The 20,046-nt window shown below is 40.0% G+C and overlaps 1 protein-coding gene across 1 annotated transcript; it reads left to right on the top strand.

Moving 5' to 3' along the window:
- Positions 1-9,219: 9,219 nt before the first annotated feature.
- LOC124290327 lies at positions 9,220-19,718 on the top strand. Its single transcript, XM_046727037.1, has 6 exons — positions 9,220-9,378; positions 12,428-12,865; positions 13,771-14,082; positions 15,098-15,256; positions 17,229-19,542; positions 19,688-19,718. Exons 2-6 carry the CDS (start codon positions 12,538-12,540, stop codon positions 19,716-19,718), a joined length of 3,144 nt encoding a protein of 1,047 aa, XP_046582993.1. The 5' UTR covers positions 9,220-9,378; positions 12,428-12,537.
- The last annotated feature ends 328 nt before the right edge of the window (positions 19,719-20,046 follow it).

Raw genomic sequence — 20,046 nt, 5'->3', positions numbered from 1 at the left:
ATTTTAGCAATTCTCCGACTTTTCATGGAAATGTGTGAGGGTGATTTATTTAATGGCAGTTGACATTATTTTTGTTACTAAAACAAGTTGTTTTTGTTTTCTCTTTACTTCTAGAGTGACGGCATGTTATTAGGAATGTTTACATATTACCCAGAATTCAAAATGGCCCCCAAAATGGCCGCCATTGTAGTTTAACTACATATACTTAGTGGAGGACTAAATTTGTACTGATATGAAATCCAAACAACTCATATGGTGTCTAATACAGTATAGTAATATAGCTAAATTTCAATGATAGGGTCAATCAAAGCTTCACACTTCTTAAAATATTTGCAGAGACTGTTTCCAAACATGGACTTGGTAGTTTACTCGTTCAATGTGATGTTTTAGACTGTTGGATGTTGGTGGGAGGTTTTCATTCAATATCTTGTGTCATGTACAGACATCACTGGATTATTTGGTACATGCATAGAGCTCACAAACTGGCCACAAGATGTAATGAAACAGTCTCTGCAACCTATCATGAACATTCCTTCACCAGTTGACCATGGTTGGAGCATTTGTGATTCTGATGTCGAGAGATTCTGCTCCCCATGGATTGGTTGAACTGACATCGTGTAAATGCAAAAAGTCAGCATGCCAGCAGAAAGAATGGTATACTGTGCACAGAGGCATGTCTATTTGTATGGCAGATGATTGTTGCCTTAACACCTTTGACTTGTTGCCAGTAGATGACTCCGATTCTGACATGAGTGAGTGAGTGAGGAGTTTAGTTTAACACTGCACTCAGTAATATTCCAGCTATATGGCGGTCTTCTGTAAATAATCGAGTCTGGACCAGACAACCCAGGGATCAACAGCATGAACATCAATCTGCGCAATTGGGATACGATGACATGTGTCAACCCAGTCAGCGAGCCTGACAACCAGATCCCGTTAGTCGCCTCTTACGACAAGCATGGGTTATTGAAGGTCAATTCTAAGCCGGATCTTCACAGGTCTGATTCTGACATGAGGTAACATATGAAATGAAAGGAAGTAAAGAGAAAAACAAACACAACTTGTTTTAGTAACAAAAATAATGTCAACTGCCATTAAATAAATCACTCTCACACATTTTCATGAAAAGTCGGAGAATTGCTAAAATACCCCTGTCTCAAAGAATAAGCTGTAAAACATTAAATTACCATGCTATGACCATACAAGATGACTTGTTTTGTGCCCAAGCCATCACTCTAGGAGAAAAATGTGTCAAAACACATCAAAAGTATCAACTTTGGATGTAAATGGAAACATTCAGTGTTCATTTTTATGTAGATTTAAGTGCTGGGAAGGCAAAACACGACAAAACAAAATGGCGGCCAAATGGCGGCCATTTTAATTTTTTTTCAAAACAAAATTATGTCAAATGATTTCTACATCCTTTAGCAGTACACAGAAGTCAAAATGAAAGTGATCAGATTGATAGTAGTAAAACTATTAATGATTAACTTTGAGGTGTTGTCGGGCAGCAAACCAAATGTGACGAAAATGCTCGCAGACCCCCACCACCTATAATGGCCTGTAAAAAAACCTGATGCCACAATCTGAGAGTATTACAGGCCTTTTCATGAGCCCAAGACATCATACTAACTGAAAATAGTGTCAAACAAAATCAGTACTGGGGAGGCTACGATTTGAAATTTTTGAGCTGCCTCCTCCTGGACTATTTCCAAAGTGACAGTATTGTGTAGTATTCATTTGCTCTGTTTCTCTTTCCCGGAATGCACGTGCAACAACGTATTGCACGTCTCAAGGACGAACCCACTGACGTCACGGAACGTGGCACGTGCGTGCACAGGACCAAAAGCCGGATAGTAAACCATTGAAATAAACGTAAATACAGTAGGAAATACATGCCATGACCGGATTTACGTATGTTTTCAGATATTTCCCAACTTCGGGCATATATTTCATATGAATCTATACCTGTTAAACATATGCTCATCGTACATTTTCGTATGCACAAGTACCTCGTTCATGTATGCCATGACCGGATTGTCAGGTATTTCCAAACATGATTTGCAAAACAGATAGCCCGGTAAATACATAATCATACAGTATTTCCGATGCATTCCTTTGAATTTTAATGGGTAGTGAAATTTCCGATTTCGTTCTAAGTTTACTCAGGTTGGAAACATGTAACTTTACTGAGGTGGGGAAACACATGTAAGTTTTCAAAAATGCAAATGTTTACACACCTTAGATATGAATGTATCATACCAGATATCAGGGGTATGTATATGAACGATTCATACACCTTTATGTTACCTGTGCTCAAGCAAGATGATCATTTGTTTTCATCATGTGAATTACTTGGTTCATGTAATTTCATTTTCACACATTTTAGTACGTTTGAAATCAACGTTCACGTGACCTCATTATTCTTATCATCAAAAGAGCCTGACTAAGAAAGCGGTATTACGCAAGCTAACATGGCTTATTAAGCTGTATCAGTATCAGTTACGCTTTGTGTGCGGTGTTGGCAAATCTTGTGAGTGATGAACCAAAGGGCGACGAGCTGCCCCTTTGTCTTTGCAATTGTTCCCAGCTGTCCCAACAGAATAGCACTTTATCTCTCTTGGAGCAAGGTCAAATACGCTACACGAACCAACTCGTAGTTTCTTCAAGTCTCTTCAGCTCGCGCATCACTACTGTAAAATAGTTTTTGGCAGTACATAATTGGAATATTATTGTGACCGTTCTTAATAGTCTCACAGTGCCTGAACCATGTTATTTCTCCTTCCGCTCAGCCTTTGCTGTAATAACGCCATACATGAACTTAAAGTTGTCCTCATTTGTTTCATTAACACAAACGTATACGATAACAAACAACGCCACATAAAATAATATATTCTGTGAGACATGAAATGAAAAATAGTTCTTATCGTGTAGCGATTATGACCGGATAGCACAGGCGGGTGCGTTCTCTGAGTATACCATAGGCATGTTGGACCTCCGTGCCTTTTGTGAAATTCGTCTTGACTGTCCTGCTTATATTGATGATTCATAAACCCAGATCCCGAAAGCAAATGTCACACAAGTAAATGTGATGTTGCATTGCTGTAATTTTCCATGTCGGAGATGTCCTTCTCACAAGATATATATTCCCTTGGTTGGAGCAGGCCTATGACTATTACGCCCCAGTGTTGCTAAACATCTTGCAGACCTTTAGCCGGACATGGAAGCAGACCTCGCATGTTCAAGTTCAGATCTGACAGGAGCCGAAAATATTGATTCTGACAAGAAAGCAATATCTCAGTGGGTTATTGTTTTCCTAAGTAAGTGGGGTGCTTTCTACAACATTGGATATAACTGTCCTTCTGATATTCCCCCGAACGGAAGCTCTACCCATTTAGGGTACAATATGTATGTTACAGATTTGTAGGGAATAGTCTTAAGACTTTTCTACTTTGACCAGGATTCTTCGAACTTGCAACAGTCGTTTGCGAAGATTAAGAGAGAAAGGGGTAGTATGCGATGTATCTGGCGGACGTATATGGACAAAGTTCGAAGAATGTTGCTTTAGAAATACAATAATAGAAATACCTGTTATGTTCGAAAAGTACCCTCAATCTGATAGATAGCAATATGTATCATCATAAACGGGCCCAGATAAAAGTACTTGTCATTCATTCCCACATTATATCCCCTTTATAGACATGGGACATGGTTGTTACAGGTAGGGCGAACACTTTCTTCTATAGGTATCTGCCGGTTTTACGCTGCATACATGTATTCAGATTATTGAGAAAAGTAGCAAGGCATGTTCTCCTCCATCACACATATAATTGAATAGATACCCAGTGATTAGGGATAGCGCTGCAGCATCTTATTGAAATTTACGATCATCTGCCGTCGTACTGCCATACCTAACATCGTATTTATTACTCTCTTACATAAGGTGAAATATCACAAGGTTGTCATGGTAACTATAATTTGGTATACTATTTATTGTCTTATTGTTTTATCTTCGATTAGAATTTAAATCAGTTTTGACGTGAGCATGTTAAGAGAAAAGAAGCTGTAAAACGAATATTAATGTGATGGAACCTATAGGCCTTTGTAAAAGCGAGTTTCAAGCCACCTACTTAAAAGAAACTTCATGATAAATATTTGCTAATCCGTAGCACGACTCCAACCATATCATGAGCATGTGTTTGTGAATCATAATCAAATAGTGATGTTACAAGGTGCCCATGCCGAGTCAACAACACATGGAAACGCACGAGAATTACAACACGGGCCCCTAAACCACTGATGCTCTGTGACCTGGAGACACAGGTGATTGATCGTATGTTGGGACCCTGAAGCAAATATATCCAAGTCCACGCAGGTCTAGAAAATGTGGCAAGCCTAGATTTCCACAGCTTCTGGAGAAAGCCTCAGGGCTCCTTTTGATTATATTTATTTATTTTTACTATGAACTCAGAGACTAGTTGTTAGTCTAGTAGGGACGGGTAGAAGACAAAAGACAAAATGGATACTCGTGCTGTTATACTTTTGAATTATAAGTAAACATTCGTTCTTGTTACGGGATAAATGTATACTTTCCAGTTTCAACCAAATGTAAATTCGAAAGATATCGAAATAAAGGCTAAGCTATTTGAATCATATTTACAATTAAAAGACCCAAACAATGGTCTGTTGTCCAAATACTTTGTTTCCCATATCTTGTCCCAATCTGTATCCAGAGACCGCATAATAGTCTATTATATGGTCTCTGCTGTATCATAGTCACAGAACGATATTATTTCCCCTTCCGTCCAGCCCTTCCTGTAATGCTTACGCCCTAAATAAAGCATATCTAGATATTCCTTGGTTCACCGTCTGTTATAATCTGCAGGAAAACTCACTGCAGGGTTCGGGTTACAGACTGAACATACCAAACACCCATGGCTGGCGGGGACCAACATCTTGAAGAAAGTCTTCTTTAGAATTTTAGTTGGTAAATATTAGTATTTCACTGACTCAATCACAGTTGAAAACACATAGCAGCCTATAATTCATTGTGACTATGATTCAGCCATCACTGTAAAACACAAGGGTTATTTCCTTTGAGTTAACTGACAGGCTTTCGGTATCTAATATTTGGAACTCTGGCCAAAGGTGATGTTATGCTGTCTGGACATATGGCGTTTTTTTAATGCTTTGGTTGCACTTAATAATAAGTGATTGTTAAATGTACATAAAATTATGATGTTTTTGAAGGATAATCTCAGTTGACTCAGATACTTTGCACGTGTTTTCCCCCACTCTTTCCACACCCACCTTTCAGTTTTTATGTTCGTGACATGATCTGCACACTGATAATTTAAAACGGGTATATAAATAATAACTGTTTGCAATCTTTACCCAATTTAGTTTTCCATTTATTTAGCAATTTTCAGTTTCTATTAATTTCTGGAAATTTTGTACGGAGGTACATGTAACAGTTTCACCCAATAACAGTAAAGCATACAAATAATACGTTTCGGTACTTTGATAGATTAATAAGTTCACATTCTATTCCTTGATATTGGGATGCCAAAATGATTAATATTATTATATAATATATAACAAATAAGACAACAAAAAGCAAAAATTAAAAACGCATGAGCAAGATAAATGATGTCAGGTAGTAAGCTTTCAATAGTTACAGAAACAGCTTAGTTATCTAACTTTATGAACTAATTGCAATCACTAGAGTTTTCTATGATCTACCCAAGAGATGGAATCAAAATGGGTGTACAGTATATTCCGTCGGGTAACTAAAATTTGGATAAAACATTCAGTATCAATGCCGGTATATTCTAATGTCACTGTGACCGTTCTGCTTGACGTGTATAAAAAGTTCGACCGTGTATCGTTTCATGTCTAATTTTATTCGTGAGGACTGATATGCCTTTCCCGAGAATATGTCATTACCTCAACGCCGTCACTGCGCGTGTGCAATTCATACGTGACGCTAACCACCCAAAGTTACATTCACTTTGAATTCTGTCTGAACCACAAGCGGACGTTAAGGTAAGCAGGTCTGTGAACCTGGAAACTTTATAGGGATTTTTTTGTGTACACACTTTGGTTTAAAGGATTTTTGAATATTTCACAGAGGTTAATGTTTACAAATTACTTGCAAGATATTTAAGTAAATTTCAGTATAATCCCGTCAGTCGGAAACCTTAGTTGCCCGGAAACCTTTCTACTCCTGGACTCTCTGTTAAGGAAGACTTATGTTCCATAGGATGTAAAACTTCGAAGTGCATTAATGTTTGTGTTGTATTTGGATCATCAAAGTGAGGGTTGAAGAGGAGAGACACATATACTCATTGAAACGAATAAGGGAACACATGAAAGTGTTCCTTTATTCTTTTCCAGGTTTCTTCACAAGGTATGTATTGCACTGTGAGTGAAATTGTGGAAATATATAAAGGAACACTTGTACTTTCAAGTGTTCCCTTAATCATTTCCATGTGTATATATTACCGGTAGGGTCTGTGTAGTGGATAAACGTTTTAATATATACTGTAAGAAGACCAAGTTGGAATGGTTTACAAAACGAACGCTGTTAGAAATTTTGTACAATGTATGCGTGTTTATAATCGCGACGTCGCCACAGAGAGGCCATGAGCGATACACACAGCCAGCTAACGGCCAGGCATCATGAGGGTTAAAACAGTAGGCTGCGAATCGAGACACAAGAACCATACACATGCAGCATTTACCCTTCAGCTTGCTGGATTAATGTCAGCATAAGGCCCTGAGGTTGATTCTAAACAATTGGGCTTTCATTAAGTAAGAGACAACTGCACGTTAATATACTGATACAAAAGTATACATTTTTATCCCAAAACATCCTCATAGTTTCAAATGTAAATAATGTTTCTTGAACATAGTTTAATTACGTTACTGAATGTGAAATGCATGTAGTACATGTATTAGGAACTAGTATAAATCGTTACATTTGTGCTAAACGATTTCAATATCATGTTTCTAATTTCTAGAGGTTAAATAGTACTTTGTAGAAGTTTCTACCGAGAAGGCAAATAATAAACCATTTCTGAAATAGACAGATTCGATCCTCAAAGTTCGTCGTAACAGATCGTAGTTTTGATGTAATGTTAGGTTTATTCTAACGTGCCATATCCTGACATTGACAGGGAAGGAATGATTTAAAAATATTCCTCATTTTAAGTATTTTTGGATCCGTGAAGGTCCAGGTTAGAACGTTGACACATGTCATCGGTTCCCAATTGCGCAGATCGATGCTCATGCTGTTGATCACTGGATTGTCTGGTCCTGACTGGATTATTTACAGACTGCCGCCATATAGCTTGAATATTGTTGACTGCGGCGTAAAACTAAACTTACTCAAGTATTTTTGTTCTGCAAGTCAAAACTTACATCCCGTGTGACACGCTGTAAGGCATACAGGCTGTATATCTGATCAAACCATTGAGCAAGAATAACGCTCTTTGAAATCTTTGAAGTAACAGCATGCACAATTGTGCTTAAAATTCTGTGAAATGTAGACACCTTGAGGTGATGCTGCTTCGGACTGTTGCTCAACATAAAGTTAAAAGAGACTTTTAGAAAGTTCATGTCATCCTTCTTCTCTGTCTCATGCGGGACGGTGGGGTAGCCTAGTGATTAAAGCGTTTGCGCGTCACGCCGAAGGCCCAGGTTCGATTCCCCACGTGGGTACAATGTGTGAAGCGCATTCCTGGTGTTCTGGTGATATTGCTGAAATATTGCTAAAAACTCAACACACTCACTAACTCTATGTGTTATACAGTCTCGTGCATGTATCATTTCTTGCACCATTTAGATAAATCAGAGGAGTGAGTGAGTTTAGTTTTACGCCGCTTTTAGCAATACTCCAACAATATCAGGACGGGTTAGGTGAAATGGGGTTTAAGGTCGTACTTAACAATATTTCACTCATATGGCGACGTGCATGCGTATGTATGTGTGGCTGCTTGTACTAGCCAAGACTGAAGCTGGTTTTATTGTGCTAGCCCACTGAGAAACCATGCCACAGTTAAGCATGAATACCCCACTCAGACACATTATACTGACTCCGAGCCGACCAGTCCTTGTTGTACCCATTAATGCCGAGCGCCAGGCAGGGACCAACAAGTACTATATTATAAAGTCTTTTGGTATGACGCTGCCGGGGATCGAACCCGCGACCTTCCGCGTCTCCGGGCGGACGCTCTATCCAATACATCACGGAGGCGGTCCTATCACGAGCGACTTTTGCGGATTTTATCTTCTTTTATTCTTATTTATTTATTCATTGATTTATTTATTTATCTCTTGTTTTTTAATTTTAGAATAAAAGGAAGATGAAATCCATAAAATTGTCCATATTCATCAAATTGCGTCTTCTAAAATGCTAATAAAGCGTCCCTTCTGAGATTTCTACGGTCAGACTGGATACGTGACTAGTTTAGAAAGCTACCCTATTTTCAATGCATCATTGTGCGACACGAAAAGACCATGTAGTCCTTTCATTTGCTCTCAAAATGTTTGAATGTGTCACTGAGCGTTTTACTTTTTTCTTGAGTCAGTAGGCTATAGAAAGTGTCACAGCCACTGAGACACTAAAATAGTGTGCCCAAACCAGACGCCCTTTATCACACTCACATTTTTAACTACAGTCCAGGTTTGAATACATATTGACAGCGTGTAATAAATTTTTTTGGATTTATTCTATCAAACAGACAGGTTTTCTAGGGATTGGTAGGCATGTCTTGTCACGCAGTTAGCTCACGCCACGTGTACAGTTTGGACTGCGGTACTTACGGCACGTGACATGAAAACAAACCAATCAGGAGACGGAGCAGAAATCTCTTTACAGGATGGTACATGCACAGATTTTGTTCAATGATGTGTTAAGTACGTGTTTTCTGTTATTGTCCGCAGAGACCCTTCTCACAAATATGAAGCACATGAAGTGCAAAGAAACCTGTTGGGTTGTACTATAAACTTTTCAATAAACATGATTTCATTTTGAAGACACTCGTGAAGACCCGGGTTAAAATTGATCTCCAGTAAGCAACGCTTGAAGCAAGAAGCCACTAACGGGATCGGGTGGTCACATGGACTTGGTTGACACATGTCATAATATTTAAGTGCAGCGGCACTGAACGAAGTAGTGATCAGCACCAGTGTTGTGCGGGAGACTCTCCCTGATGCTGTCACAGGAGAGTTACGAGCTCGAGTATGTCATCGCTGTGAGGAGCCACAATACTGCGTCGCAGAGACAGCTATATTTAGCACAGGTTTATCCGGGTACATTGAAGGTCGTCTCGAATGTGGGCTTGTCATCGTATTTCCTAAAGATAAATACAATCAGTAAGTGACGACGGATTTGGACATGTTTGTAATCTTCACTGTTATTACAATTAAATGTCGGGTTTATCTTGAGAACGACTAGGACAGAGTGTATTACAGAGGGTAGGCGACTGTGGTAACGAAAGTAGCAATAATGATTAATGTCGGGTAGTACAGCCAGAAGTATTATGTCACAGAAAGATATCAGCAGAAGAAATATATTATTGTAGGTTTGAACTGATACCAATCGCGGAATGTATTTGTAATCCTTCTCACACTTTATGCTGGTGGTGGATATACAAGTGAAATCGGGCCGGCCTAGTTCCGTGCTAACACCCCATTAATACCAAAGCCTCATATCATAGGGAATTGGGCGTGGTCGGTCTGTTAGCTCCTAAATTGAACATACGTCTTCTTTTAACCTACTATAATATCAACCGACATATTTCAACACGACTAGACTGTTGGGTGTTACAGCTCTCAACAGACCCCTCGACGTCAGCATAAGGAGAATTGCCATGCAGGAAATTGATCAAACAATGAACAAATATTCCCGAAAATCGAAGGATGGTAAATTCTGTTTTTAATCAGCAGGTGATATTTTGTCATGTAATATTTAATTGTATGTGGAGGGATTTGATTTGATTAGAGCACAAAGTACCAGAAAAAAATATATAGAGAGATAAGACTGTATTGTCCCGCAAGGGACATTTGTCTTGCATTCAAAGAGCCAATACAAAGCATATAACAACAAATAATTTAAAGTATATATACGCAATGTCAAGCTAATCAGACTATAATGATGAATCATAACATAATCAAAGTACATGATATAATAATCACTCGTGCCTAATCATAGATTTCACTATTACAATTTTGGAGGAAGATTTAGAAGTTTTATGCTGTATGGGACAAATGATTTTGAAGTTCTATTAGTTTTGTAATACATGATTTTGAAACGGCGGCCACAAGGCAGAAATTCATAACATTCATTTAAAAAGTGTGATGGATCTGATTGAATGGCCAGAGGTTTCTTCTTAACTTTGACTCATGCTGAAAAGGTAGAGGTTCGAAATTGAAACCACAAATTTTGCTGGATATGTTTACAATTTTGTCAAGTTTGTTTTTCTGTGTAAGAGGAAGATTGCCATACCAGGCATGAAAGCAGAAAGTTAAAATACTATTAATGGATGTTTGGTAGAGTAATTTTAAGATATTAGTGCCTACATTAAATGATCGCAATTTTCGCAGAAAGAAAAGCCTCTGTTGTGCTTTCCTATGTACACGATGTGAATTTGATTTCTATGAAGGTTTATTATCAATGATAGATACCCAGATATTTATACTCTTCTACTGTTTCTACTTCCTGTCCATCAATACAAACAGGTTCCAATTTGTTTATTTTTTTTTGCTTCGGAAGTCAATTATCATTTCCATCTATCTATCTATCTATATATCTATATATCTATCTATCTATCTATCTATCTATCTATATATCTATCTATCTATCTATCTATATCTATATCTCTCTCTCTATATATAACGACTACTCACTTTTTGAGTAGTTTGGCCTATATTATCCTTTATGAATACATTATGAATACATAGAGAGTGATGACACAACCTTATGGATGATGCCAAAATGGTGTGTGCAAAATGGTGTGTGCATTATGCCATTTTAACAATGTCAGTATTCATATGTTATTGTTCGTGTTATGTCATTGGACTGTTTGTTTCGTAGATACCAAGTCACTTGTACAACACATTGTGGGATGTTGTCAGCCAGCACAGGGAGAAACAACATCAGCATCACAGCAACAACAGCAACTCCAACCAGGGTCAGGTGGTGATGGTGATGGAAGAACAGATCAGGCACACCTGTCCACAAGTACAACTTGTGTAGTTCCGAAAACAAGTCCACAGGTCCTGGGAACATCAGCCCTGACACCACCGTCAACATCGTCTCTTCTGCCCCAAATACCAGGATCTCTTGTATCACAGATACAGTCCTCTGGGTTGCCTGAAGTACCAATGACTGGGGACTCTACTGGAGGTGGGTGGGTTTACCCGATATTGTTGACCGCTTTAAAGATAAACTATCATCTTATCGAACCAACCATTAGAATCCTACTTCTCAGCAGATAAGACCATATCACTTACATTTACCAATACCTCATGTTTTGTCTATTCCAAGTATCCCCCACTTTGAAGCTGTGGTATCAATGTCGCCAGTGTTTGGCAGAGTGTCCAAAAACATACACAGCCTCCATGGAAGCTTCTTTGACCTCAGTACAAGTCTTTGTCAAGCTGTGTTCAGTGATATCGAAGCAATTTTTGAACAAACGTAACTTGGCAGTCGCTTTCAAAATTATATGTTGAAGTTATCTCTGTTTTCAGAATCACTAGTGTTATCGGAGTAAAAAATGGAACACATCTGTAAAACCTTCAGTCATATGGCTTCTGTTACAGCAGAGTGATGACACAACCTTATGGATGATCAACTTCTATATTTCAACAGTGGCGACGTTTCGGTAAGAACCTATACCATCTCTATACCAGCAACTGCTAGAATGCCACTCAAACAAATACACAGAGAGTATCGCACACAATCATCTTGTATTTTGAATAATCATTGTATTGCGTAGGTCCCAGCTGATCATAACAACCACAGAGACATTTCTTCTTTATGTCTTGGTGCGTGTGTGTGGGCGGGGCGGGCGGGGAACTTTATAGGCCAACTGACAGTTATCCCTATATTGTCTCCATCTTACTGTATCTCTTTGAGATGAGAGGTTATCATACACTGTCCCCCCATACACCGGAGAGAGAGAGAGAGAGAGAGAGAGAGAGAGAGAGAGAGAGAGAGAGAGAGAGAGAGAGAGAGAGAGAGAGAGAGAGAGAGAGAGAGAGAGAGAGAGAGAGAGAGAGAGAGTAATAAGGGGAATGGTGGAGAAACGGGTTCTGAGAAAATGGGAGGGAGAGAGGGCAGAATGTCAGGTAGGGAGATGCCTACTTCCTACACACAGATAAAATGTAGGACGTTGTACTCATGGGGGCGTTTCTGTTGTAGGGTGATGTTGGTGGAGAGTTCACAGTTGAGACATTGATAACAAGTGAAAAGGGAAGGATGTTTAAAAGATTTGAATTTTCAACAATACCTGGGAGCTGAACAGAAGTAGAATGGAAGACGGTCAAAGACCGACGGATGACAGGGACACACACAGTGGGGGATGTACCCCAGCATACCGCAGAACAGACAGTGATGGAGACACGTCATCAGACGTTGAACATGTAGGTATTGCCAGGGGCAGCCCACAAGGAGCAAGTGAAGGAGCAGGCATGGAGGGTGCAGAAAACAGGGATGTTGATGAAGAGAGTGGCGGATCTAGTGATGGCACAGACGAGGAAGAAGGGGATGGGATACAAGACATGTCACAACTTGGAGCAGGTGCTGTAGCGGTCAAATTCCAGACTGTTCATAAACAGTCATATCAGCTTGTAGGTAAAAGTATGTGTGTCTTAAGGAAATAATTATAGCAAGTGATACTTTCTTGATGCAACACCAGTCACACCTAAATGAATGTTATAGTGACGTATGGCAGACTGTGTTTACCTCTCCATTATAATCACCAAGTTCTCACAACACTGTATTATGCTGGCGATGAATCCCGTTGAACCTGAGCTGAGTGTCGTGCACCAATGTTGCTTTACACATTTTCCACACTTTACACTATAAACCTACTGACAGTTATCCCTGCTATGTTGTACATATCTTTGTAGCAACTTTCTGAGAGGTAATATTCCAACTGACTTTGCTGAGAGAGGTTCAAGATTTGAGTGGTTAGACCTGCTAGGTTTGAGTTCACCAATGTTAACAGAAATTGTATAAACAATCCATGAATACGCATTTGATAAAGATAATTGTATTGTGTCAGCGGTAGATTGTGTCAAAATTAAACCACCGTGTCCCGTGAACCATTGGTCTTTTACCCACTGTAAGCCGTTATGTTATTTCGTACAATTCAGGTGAGTTATAGACATCCGTGTATCTATTTAGCTGACCACTTAGGTTTTGAAAGCCCTGTGGTATCAGGAAATACAGTCAGAAATATGAACTGCCATGAATATGAATACCCATATGAGGAACAAGTTTATAAACGCTCCACTAGGTTTAGTCAAGCAAAACGAAACAATGAATATTTGATGAAATTATACAAAAAATTGGTTACCTGTTACTCTACTGTGGTGAGTGGTGGTGAAAACCAGATTGCCTGACTGAACGTTACAATCCTGATTCCCTGCTGTGTTTATAGACAAACTTAAACTATATGGTGTGTGCATTATGCCATTTTAACAATGTCAGTATTCATATGTTATTGTTCGTGTTATGTCATTGGACTGTTTGTTTCGTAGATACCAAGTCACTAGTACAACACATTGTGGGATGTTGTCAGCCAGCACAGGGAGAAACAACATCAGCACCACAGCAACAACAGCAACTCCAACCAGGGTCAGGTGGTGATGGTGATGGAAGAACAGATCAGGCACACCTGTCCACAAGTACAACTTGTGTAGTTCCGAAAACAAGTCCACAGGTCCTGGGAACATCAGCCCTGACACCACCGTCAACATCGTCTCTTCTGCCCCAAATACCAGGATCTCTTGTATCACAGATACAGTCCTCTGGGTTGCCTGAAGTACCAATGACTGGGGACTCTACTGGAGGTGGGTGGGTTTACCCGATATTGTTGACCGCTTTAAAGATAAACTATCATCTTATCGAACCAACCATTAGAATCCTACTTCTCAGCAGATAAGACCATATCACTTACATTTACCAATACCTCATGTTTTGTCTATTCCAAGTATCTCCCACTTTGAAGCTGTGGTATCAATGTCGCCAGTGTTTGGCAGAGTGTCCATAAACATACACAGCCTCCATGGAAGCTTCTTTGACCTCAGCACAAGTCTTTGTCAAGCTGTGTTCAGTGATATCGAAGCAATTTTTGAACAAACGTAACTTGGCAGTCGCCTTTCAAAAATATATGTTGAAGTTATCTCTGTTTTCAGAATCACTAGTGTTATCGGAGTAAAAAATGGAACACATCTGTAAAACCTTCAGTCATATGGCTTCTGTTACAGCAGTTTTGTACCCGTGAATGTCCGGGTTACAATATTGGCCTTCAGTAACCCATGCTTGTCGTAAGAGGCGACCAACGGGATCGGGTGGTCAGGCTCACTGACTTGGTTGACACCTGTCATCGGTTCCCAATTGTGCAGATCATTTCCCATGGTGTTGATCACTGGATTGTCTGGTCCAGACTTGATTATTATCAGACCGCCGCCATATAGCTGGAATATTGCTGAGTGCGGCGTAAAACTAAACTCACTCACTCACTCACTCACTCACACACTCACTCACTCACTACAGCAGTTTCGAGACGTGACAGTAAATATGTGAATGTCAAATTTCATGCAATGTGCTTTACTTATTCTTTAATAATTTAACTTTTCAAATAATTTTTATCTAATGCAATTTATTTTACTGCAGTTACGTTTTTTCCGTTAGTATATTGAACCTTCACTTATATGACTTCTGTTGCAGTCAAACACTGCAACTTTTTCAAACTAGTGTTTTTGTCTGCAGATGTTATAAGCTGGTTTCAGAATCACTAGTAGAAACTAAGTTCAGATATGGAACATATCTATGTAAGCTTCAGTCATGTGGTTTCTGTTACAGTCACGCAGTACAACCTTATACAAGTACGGCAGGACTTTGGTGATGTGACAGTGAAGGGAGGCAAGAATCTGAACATTGGCGGAACTCAGAATGTCGGTACAGCTCCGACCAACAAAGAGGAAGAAGAGGAACCACTGACTGCAGCACAGAAGATCAGGAGTTAGTTATTTCACAAACTTGTTTTCACAATAATTGTCCATATGGTGGCAATGTACAAACCGGACTGATATAATCTGAGTACACAGCTGTAAAGGAAGTACAGTAATGGATAATAAATTATGCTAAAGTCCATTCAATAGATTTAACTCGGAAGATCCGCGTTAGAACCGGTCTTCAGCAACCCATGCTTGTCTCCCCCGTTAAGATCCGGGTTAGAACTGGTCTTCAGCAACCCATGCTTTTCTCCCCGTGAAGATCCGGGTTAGAACTGGTCTTCAGCAACCCATGCTTGTCTCCCCTGTGAAGATCTGGGTTAGAAATAGTCTTCAGTAACCCATGCTTGTCTCTCTCGTGAAGATCTGTGTTAGAACTGGTCTTCAGCAACCCGTGCTTGTCTTAAATGGCGACTAATGAGCCGGCCATGAATGTCATGGCCTCCCACTATTTTAGATGAATACTTCTGATATCAGTCATAGGGTTGTTCTGCTCAGTCACGCACTCACGCACGCACTCACGCACGGACGCACTCACTCACTCACTCACTCACTCACTTATATAGTATATAATTGTGATACTCCTGAGCATACTTTCTTATCTTAAATGCATCTCATATATTCACCTGAACAGTTTCACATGAAACTCCACAGTATATTTCAGAGTTATTACAGTGAGCCCTTTAGAATTAATGTGTACAAACTGGATTAACACTTGCCAGTGTAAAATGAAGTATGTTGTTTAAAATATATTCAGTTACTAAGACAGAAATTAATACTGACTAAATCAAAAAGAATAACGGGCAGAAAAAGGTTTTACTTATCAACATTATTCAGAAAACATCAACCTGATCAAACAATAGCCTGTCTGTGTAAATGTGTAGGAAAAATTATCCGGTTCAGTTCATCTTCACCTTTTCACAGCTTAGTGACAAGATGAACAGACTCGAAGGTCAACAGTTCTGAATAAGACAAATGTCCAAAGGATTGGTTACAATCAAAAGTCAATAAGAAGAGCGCACCTGGCATATGCAAATTTGTCAGAGCACAAGAGGGGGTACAGAAGCAGCATGTTTACAATGTCTGTAGCGAGTGTGTCCACCTTGTGCATTGATGCAGGCCTTGCACCATTGCCTCACTGAGATCACTAAACGTCCATGACAGTCATTCCGAGAAAGGTGTTGCCTGGACGATTCATATGACGTCGCTCCATTTCATCCCAGGCGTGTTCAGTGAGGAATAAATTAGTGGATCATGCTGGACAGGATAACATTTTAACACTGCTCTGATTAGGATACTGCTAGACAACTCGAGCAGCATGTTTAACTGGTCATCAGGCTGTTCACCTTGCACGGAGGCCGTCGGCACGTTATTATCATTAAACTGTTATCACAGATGCTCTTCTATTGCTGGGTATCGGTACAAACTAAAATGGTTGCTGGCTGGGCCCCGTGTTGGACGTGCACGGTTCAACTTCATCGGTCTTGACATGGGGGCGGCTTTTACGGGGGCAGTCTACATCTTGATTGTTTTGCTGAAAATATCGCCATAATATAGCAAATGGTGTTTCGTTGAATCGACGAGCAACGTCACCCTGCTCTATCTATAACTCTCCATCTGTCACTGTCCCCGAGGCATGACTCTGTTGATATTCGTAATTTGATGGGTGATCTGAGTGATTATTGGCCACGTCTTGTTACTGGCATTGCCTAGCACAACATCGGATTTGTGTTTATTCTGTACGCAATCTTTACGTCTTCTGCTATTTCAACAGATGCCCGAAATTTAGAGCCTTAACACAATTTCAGTAACTTTTGTATAGGGCAGTGGGGTAGCCTAGTGGTTAGAACGTATGCTTGTCCTGCCGAAGACACGGGTTCGATTCCCTTTTCTGGAGTAAGATGTTTAAATCTTAAGTTTTTGTGAACTATTGCAAATATTTCATTCATAAATGTTTTAAATCTGCCTTGTGTCCACAGAGAGGACGGCATCCAGGATACAGTCATGGACGAAAGACATGGTGGAGACAGACGCCCTCAAGAAAGTGAAAGAGAAGCTTGACAGAGGAGCGACATGGGTGACAATTAAAGGAAGACCAGGAGAGGGGAAGTCCACAACAGCCTACATGGCTCTCAAAAACCTTGATAGTCAGGGGAGACAAGTATACCAAGTGGAGTCGCCAGAAGAATACAGCGAGGTCATAATGGCCTGCAAGAACCCTGTAATCATGTTAGATGACATATTCGGTGATCTGGAATTCGATGCAGCTGAGTGGGCAAAGTGGAGACCACGTCTACGACCTATGGTGGATGTTAAACATCCTGACACATATGCAGATAAAGATGTTTTGGGCATTTCTACTAAAAGTGAGAAGGTTTCAGAGATGACAAAAGTTGATCAAACGGAGGTGAAACGAGAAACTATCATTATCCTCGTAGGTCGTGACTATGTGCTGAAATCCTCATTGGCAGACTTGGGAAGGATGGCAGATTACATTTCGAGTCCCCAATATGTGGTGGAAGTTTCCTCACAGAGAACCTCTTATGAGCGAAGGAAGATATGGCGTGTTCATTCTGAAGCAAAAAACATAGACATCGAAGAGTCAACTGTGTCTCAGATATATGAAGCAGACTGTCCACACGGCTTCCCCCATGTCTGTAAAATGTTTATCACAGCATATGAAAAGGATTGGACTCACTTTCAAATGCAAATGTTTTTTCAAGCGCCACTGGATTTCCTCAGCAAAACTTTGAATAGACATTTGACAGATAAGATAAAGCGTTCACTGTTCATGGCTATGATTAAAAGAGATGGAAAGATTAGTGGACAAGAAATGGAGGAGGATGAAAACTTCGGTTATGAATACATAGCAGCTGCTGATAATATGGTTGGATCTTACCTCAAGAAGGAAGATGACACCTACGTGTTTGATCATCCGTCTATATATGACAGTGTTTCCTTTATTCTCAGTACAAAACAACCAAAGTTTGTCATTGAAAATTGTAGTTTGCCCTTTATAAATCAGCGACTTCGTCTTACGCCCTCCAGTAAAGAGAAAAAAGAGAAAAACGTTGCTGGTGAGACAGATCTTGTTGCAAACGTCTCATGGACTTATGCTAAACTTTTGGCCAGAAGATTTGCAAGTGAAATGCAACGGAGCAATTTGTCGCATGTTTTATCACACCAGTCACTTTGTTATTCAGACTTTGTCGACTTGCTAATGGACTGCCTGAAGACCCGGTTTCACATGGGTGCATCTGACATTGTGAAACTAACTGATAACTCATCAAACAAGTCATTTAGTGAATTACTTTCCAGCAACAAGTCACATCATCTCATCAAATATATGATGGAGACAGAAAATATCTCATTCACCAAGAGTGAAGGTAGGGACATGTTACTGGGTGTGTGTACGAATGCTGCATGCGGTATACTGAAATACATCAGTGGACATATGAAACTTGAGGTAAATGCTACATACGGTCCGTTTGAAAAGACGCCGCTTATGTTGGCAGCAGAAACCAGGGACAGTGAGTTTGTCAATCAGATTTTGTCTCTAGACCCCAACCTAAATGCAACAGACATTCGAGGCCAAACTGTTTTTAGTTATCTTTGTGAAAATGGCCTTACATCAGCTGTGAAGCATGCGATTAACAAGGGAGTGGAAGTTAATCAGTATCGTGGACCCAGTGTGTACACTGTCATATTGAAAGGTCACTTAGAGGTTGTGGAACTATTGGTTAACAGAGGATATGATGTAGAAAACCAGACAGGTCTTACATGTGCTGCATGTAGCCTGAACGCGAACATGGTACGTTATTTTTTAGACAGAGGAGCAGTGGTTGACGGCAGTGCTGTGGGCAGAACTTGTGAGGTCGGGAACAGAAATATAGTTGAGATGTTGTTTGAGAAGGGTGCTACTGTTGATATGGTGTCACCTGATGGAAGATCTCCTCTTCTCAGTGCATGTAATGGAAACCCAGCAGTTGTCTCGTATTTGCTGAAGAAAGGAGCAAGTGTCAACCAAGCTTCAAATGTTACAGGTGACACGCCACTTCATATAGCAGCAGCAATATGGGGATCTACAGAGTGTGTTGATTTGTTACTGAAGGCTGGAGCTGATGTAAATGTACAGAATAATACAGGTGACACACCACTTCATGTACCAACAGGATGGGGATGTCCAGACTGTGTTGATGTGTTACTGAAGGCTGGAGCTGATGTTAATGTACAGAATAATACAGGTGACACACCACTTAATAGAGCAGCTGCACAAGATTGGGAATCTACAGAGTGTGTTGACGTGTTACTGAAGGCTGGAGCTGATGTTAATGTACAGAATAATACAGGTGACACACCACTTCATACAGCAGCAATATCCAAATCTACAGAGTTTGTTGATGTGTTACTGAAGGCTGGAGCTGTTGTTAATGTACAGAATGATACAGGTAACATACCACTTCACATAGCAGCAGTGTGGGGATCTACAGAGTGTGTTGATATGTTACTGAAGGCTGGAGCTGATGTTAATGTACAGAATAAAAGAGGTGACACACCACTTCATATAGCAGCATTAGTACGCGGATCTACAGAGTGTGTTGATGTGTTACTGAAGGCTGGAGCTGATGTTAATGTACAGAATAATACAGGTTACACACCACTTCATACAGCAGGAGCAGCAGGACGGGGATCTACAGAGTGTGTTGATGTGTTACTGAAGGCTGGAGCTGATGTTAATATACAGAATAATACAGGTGACACACTACTTCATACAGCAGTAATATGGGGATTTACTGA

This window comes from Haliotis rubra, unplaced genomic scaffold (assembly GCF_003918875.1).
Source record: "Haliotis rubra isolate DU_JTF1 unplaced genomic scaffold, ASM391887v1 Scf462, whole genome shotgun sequence".
Lineage (NCBI taxonomy): Eukaryota > Metazoa > Mollusca > Gastropoda > Lepetellida > Haliotidae > Haliotis > Haliotis rubra.
The sequence above is the reverse complement of the archived record's forward strand: the minus strand, read 5'-3'. Positions and strand labels throughout refer to the sequence as shown.